The 6,000-nt window shown below is 34.9% G+C and overlaps 1 protein-coding gene across 1 annotated transcript; it reads right to left on the minus strand.

Moving 5' to 3' along the window:
• Nucleotides 1-1,198: 1,198 nt before the first annotated feature.
• On the minus strand, nucleotides 1,199-4,312 carry LOC118051088 (probable protein phosphatase 2C 22). The gene is made up of 4 exons (XM_035061629.2): nucleotides 3,832-4,312; nucleotides 3,160-3,366; nucleotides 2,480-2,691; nucleotides 1,199-2,022 (listed from the first exon to the last, which is right to left on the minus strand). The coding sequence occupies exons 1-4, from the start codon at nucleotides 3,982-3,984 to the stop codon at nucleotides 1,452-1,454; spliced, it is 1,143 nt and encodes a 380-aa protein (XP_034917520.1). The 5' UTR covers nucleotides 3,985-4,312; the 3' UTR covers nucleotides 1,199-1,451.
• Nucleotides 4,313-6,000: the final 1,688 nt, after the last annotated feature.

Below are 6,000 nucleotides of genomic sequence, written 5' to 3' on the forward strand. Positions count from 1 at the left end.
TCTAAGAGCATCTCCAATGCAAAAAGCTAAATTGATAAAATGAGCTTTTTTAAATAGTATAAATATAGTTTTTTTGATTATGTGCATTCCAATGGTAAAAAGCTATTTAGAAAAGCCATTTATATTTTAATATATTTCATGTTAAATTCATTTTTATATAATTATGTAACTAATTTAGATATTTTATATATAATATAATTATGATGTTATTAATTATATAATTAATATGAGTAATTTATAAAAATAATATAAAATTTAATGAAATAGTATGAAAGTTAAAAGATATAATTTAAAATTAAACTTAAAATTTATTTATATAAATATTTTTAATTTTTAGTTTTATATATTACTGTTAAAAATTTAATTTTTTAAAAGTAAATTCAAATTCAAACTTTGAAAAAAACAACCAATATTTTAACCTTAAAAAAACCATCAAACTTTTAAACTTTGAAAAAACATTAATTTTTTTTTTGTTATTTCTACAAAAATTTGTAGAAATAGCTCTTCTCAATTTAAACAGCCATTTTGAATTTTTATTGTCAGCTTTACATTGGAATGATAAATTAAAAAAAACAAAAACTTAAATGAACACCTTTTTAACTTTGCTTCCTTATTTACCTATTCGGTTAGAGATGCTCTAAAAGGTGTAGTATCTTAAATAAAAATAAAATGGTAAACAATAGTTTTTATCCATACATAGTGTTAGTTTCAAAACATTCACTTCTTTGGCCCGTCTTCTTTTCCTAATATGGCAGGGGTCCTCATGAGTCTCTTTTCAAGGCTCAAGTCGTAGTATTTATGAGGAAATCAATCTAGCATTTAAAGGTGTTGTGGGTGGAAGAAAGTGTGTGAGAGGACCTAGGACTGGTGCCTGGTGGTTGTGATCGTCTCCCAAATTTAGTAAAAGCTTAAATTCTTGACCTTACAGCAACTGCTCGCAGAGATTATCCTTGCAAGATCTTATGTCCTGAATTTTTGCCCTATATGACTTTGCTTGAACTATAAACTTCCTTGTTTAAACATGTTTATGCTTGGACAATAAAACCTTACTACATCTAGTTAAGTACATGTTCAGAATAAATGCTTTCATGGTTGCAATGACCAGCAACGAAGTGAAAATGTTCAATTCCATAACAAACATTCTAGACTCGAGAGGACGACTGAGATGGGGATGGAGAGAGAGATAGAACCACCAATATAACAAAATCAAACACCCAAACCACAACACAGTAAATGCTCCAAGGATTGATGAACAAGTTTAATACCGCACAACAAACCATCTTCACGAAAAATTAACTCTGTCTAGATCAGGCCAAACAAAGGCTGAAACAAGATGAACTTCTAACCGAGCAACAAACCGCCGCATATGTTACAATTGGAACTCAATTCTCTCATTATCTAGAACTACAACTAAAACTCTAGATTAGAAAGAGAAGGAACATGTTACTGCCTCATTTTGCCAAGTCATCCAAGAAGCTCTGCAACTCCCTCAAACCCTCGGCAGATATGCTCCTGTGCACCCTTGGACGTGGGGCAACCAAGTTTCGGGGAGGATCAGACTGGAAGCAAACCACGATAACAGCTAAATTATCCCCACTCTCCCTCTTCAAGGCTTCATCAACTAGATCTTTGCTACACATGACTGGGTCATTGTGCTCTTGAAGCCTCCGCCTAGCAAAATCCACAGCATTTTGGCTCCTGAACACATCCCAAATCCCATCACAACCTATAATGAGGAATTCATCTTCCTCAGTCAATTGCCTAGTCATAAGCTCAGGCTCTGCACTTAGTGGCCCACCATCACTGCCATCACCTTTCAGTCCTTCCATGTGCCAGTCTCCCAAAGCACGAGCCACATTGAGTAGTCCATTGAGATAACCATCATAAATGTACCCCCCAGATGCCTCGATGCGCTTCCTTTCTTTGCTGCACATTGGTTTGTGATCATTAGACATGTCGATGGCATTGCCACGACGGCATAGCACTGCCCGACAATCTCCAGCATTTGCCACAACTAACAACCTGTCATCAGAAATAAATAGCATTTTAAGTAGTCGAAAACTAAGTCCTCACAAACTAACTGTAAGAGAAAAACCACAGACCCCGCCTTAATGAGCTCTTATGTGTGAATTTGGAGATACGACCTAAGGGCAAGCATTACCATCATTTAGCTGCAGCCTTTTTATTTGCCTGAATAAACTCATATTATCAGCCTCCCTAAGAAATATCCAGATGGACGCTTGCCTTTGAATATAGAATGTGATTCAACCTATTTCAGGTTCATAAAAAGCCCAACTATAGCTTGGATAGCTCATATCTACCTTGTTACTTAACTCAACAGTAATGTAATTGGTGAAACTAAGCACCAGGGATAAAGATTCTTAATAATCTAACTAATAAAATGTACCACAGCCTAGTTTGGTGAGCATTAAATGCTCCAGGAAGAGCTGAGTCGGTTGGTGGATGGGTAAAAGCTAACCTCCCAACAACAAGAGCTGCTAGTGCAGTAGTTCCAGAAGCAAGGGCTGCATCCAGGGAGCAAGCCTTTGCAAAAGCAGAGTCGGTTTGCAGAAATGCAGAAGTGACAACCCTCTCAACCTCCATGGGGAAGTCTTCATCCTCAGCAATGAGTCTTGGCAAATGGTAGCATGCAAAGTCAGCAGCATGCTTTCCTCCATGTCCATCAAACACCTAGCCATCAGAAACAGAACCGACTTAAACTAATACTTGTCATCACAATAGCTGATATCAATATCATAACCAGCAACGCACTCGCAATCAACCATACATAAACATATTTTTTTACCATAGCCATAATTGCAAAAGGATGCGTTCAGCTATGGTGTGTGACAGCAGAGTTAAAGAAAACATAAAACTATTGTGTTTCTTGAATATCAAGCAAAAACAAAAGGCTATATTTTGCAAGGCCTCAAGTTTTGTCTTACAGCTTTCTATTCACTTAACTGAAATGGTATTATGGTGTGAATTGCAGATTTTAAGAATTTTGATACGAGAAAATTTACAAATAAACGAAAAGGGCCAATGCTCCTAGGAAATCACAAATATCTCGCACATCATTTGAACCAAAGAACAGCCAACAGTTTCTTGAATGTCCCACACAAGGAATCATAAGAGGAACTAAGTGAAAGAAAATAGTACCCCATAAAAGGAATTGGGCCCATCATTAGCATTCTTGAGTCCATAATCACTCATAAAATTGTCAGCACATATATACACATCTTCCATACTTGAGCGAAAGCCAATATCCGCACATGCACCAGAGCGGATAATTGGAATGAAAGCCGCATCATGATTTTCTGCACCAAGCTGAGGTTTAACAGAGATATCCAACGTCTTTGTCTTCACCTGCACAAAAATCAGGTCAAAATCTCGGCAACAAGAACTGTAGATCACCATTGCTTACAAATCTCCACGGTTGTATTTGCGGGACCCACTTCTTCCATGGATGAGATGTTTAATCAAAATTAGCATTACTCCTCGGAAAACATTCTCATTAAATCACTAACAACTTCCTTGTCAAGGAGTCCACTTCAAAGAGTCAATAATTACAGATACATTACATAGTGATATTAAAAGAACAACACATGCTAGAAAGAAAGAAAAACAAGATCAAACGTAACAAACCAATTCAACCCAATCAAAAGTCAAACTTGAATTTCTCGAACAACAAAGAAGGCACAACACATTAGAAATCCAACTAAAAAAAAACCCCATTAAAATTACAGAAACATAAAGAAAACCAAAACCCAATTTCTTTAACCACGAAAAAAAAATCCAGATGCCAAAAAGGTGTAAAATTTAGAAACTTACAAGAGACTGGTGACGAACCAGAGTCTTTTTACAGCTAACAGGCACACGATCAATGCTAAAACATTGTCTACACGACGTCGTAGTAGTAGAAGCAGAGAGAGGTATCGGTGGTCTGCTACTATTTTCACTAGAACTCCCATTATTTCCTTCCATTTTTTCACATTCCTAACAAAACCCACCGCCAATAAAAACAAGGGACCAAAAGTGTGACTCGCTGAGTTCAGTTAATTGAGCGGTGACTCACTGAGTCCACTCGGGTCGAAATCGAGTGTTGGAGGTAGAAAGATTTGAACTTTTTTCGAGAATGCGATTGGCGGAGAGGACAGTTCGGGAATTTCTCAGAGTTAGGGTTTTAGATTGGAGAAAGGGAGAGAAATTAGGGTTTTCAAGAGACGCAGCTTTAGTGATCCAGAGAGAGAGAGAGAGAGAGAGTTTGAAACGAAGGTGCTGTGTTTTCTGTCGTTGTAGAAGCCTGAAGGCGAGAGTTATAGCTGGTTTGATTTTTAGAAGTTGACGGTGACGACGTCGTTTTTAGTCATATTTGGTGCTGCGGTTTTCTTTGTCATATCAATTATTATATTATTTTGTTGTTAAATGGTATTTTTGAGCCAGCTTCTCTTCATATTTTCCTGACTTTACTATTCCATCTCATGGAATAAAATATTTGTTTTATGACATAGGGTGTTTTTGGTGAGGTGGTTACCCTTGTTTTTTTTAAAAAAATATATTAAAAAAATTATTTTATTTAGAATTATTTTTTATATTTTTTAATTATTTTAATATGTTGATGTTTAAAATAATTTTTTTAAAATAAAAAATACATAATTTTAATATATTTCTAAAAAAAAATCATTTTAAAAAACAACCATGATCATATTTCAATCATCTCTAATATAATTTAATTATTTTTATGTATTCCAACCAAATTTATCTTATTTAAAATATCAATATCAAACAAATTAATAAAAAAAACACTAAATTAAAAATACCTCATAGCATCAAATAAAACAAAAACACGCACACATGATTGGATCTTGGATTGTCTCCGATCATGAAGAAGCCAGGGAGGAAGAATGCATGTTCCAGCTAGTTGTGGATATGGGGAAATGGAAGTGAAATGATGGTGTCCTTTTCCGGTGGTTGTGTAGACCTTTTAACGGTGAATCTTGAGCTTATTGTATTTTTTTTATATGGACCGACATTTAACCATATTTGGGGTCCCAATGTGATCGGCATGTGAGAGCACTTGATCATTGCGATTGCTTGTTTTGAAGATAAAAGATTCTGTCTTGGACCAGTTATGTGCATGTTGCTCCAAAAAGTCAACCCTGTGGATGATGACTTTTTTTGCTCCTTTGGGTGAGAAAAAAGAGAGGATAGGGAGATCAGGATTTGGACAGGCGAGCATGTTAGGTCGGCATTTATTACGACAGAGAAAATGGGGGAGGCGATGTCACTCAGTGCATTGTGTACTCCTCACTTCCTCAAGTTTCAATGTGGATTTAAGGTGGTGAAAAACTGAAAGGAGGAGGGCGGGGATGGAAAAGTCAATGAAAATTGAGGGTGGTTTTGAAGTTTTTTTTTATTCCTAGTTTGAGAGGGGAAAAAAAGTAGAGTTATCGGATTTTGATGATATATAAAGAAAATCTTGGTTGATATCAATTTTGGCCATTAAAATAGTTGATTTTGGTATCAACAAGTCTCATTTGATGAGAGGGGTTCTACTAAAAAGTTCTTTAACATTACAATTCCATGAGAAAGTAGATCTAAACTTGAGAAATATTTGTCACCCGGGTGGATCTTGAGTTTTTGAATCAATTTTAAAATTGTTTGAGGTTATAAATAGATTTATCAAGGTTTTTAGGTATTGTTTAAGTGTTTTAGAAAAAAAATGAAAATGAAAATCTTGGAAAAAATAAATCATTGTCTGTATTCGAAGGCTCTAGACAACATGTATGCCCTGCCTTGTTTTGCTTTTTTATGTTTTTTTTTTATGTTATCTATATTTTACACTCTAGCTTCTTCTTCTTCTTTTTTGTTATTTCATGCATTTTAGTCCCTAATTTTTTTTTAAATATTTTTTATTACATACTATATTTTTTTAATTTAACTTAAAATAAATATAAAAAAACCTCCTTGTGTTATTTAACTTATAAAAATTAGGCCTAT

The sequence above is a fragment of the Populus alba genome, chromosome 18 (assembly GCF_005239225.2).
Source record: "Populus alba chromosome 18, ASM523922v2, whole genome shotgun sequence".
Taxonomy (NCBI): Eukaryota; Viridiplantae; Streptophyta; class Magnoliopsida; order Malpighiales; family Salicaceae; genus Populus; species Populus alba.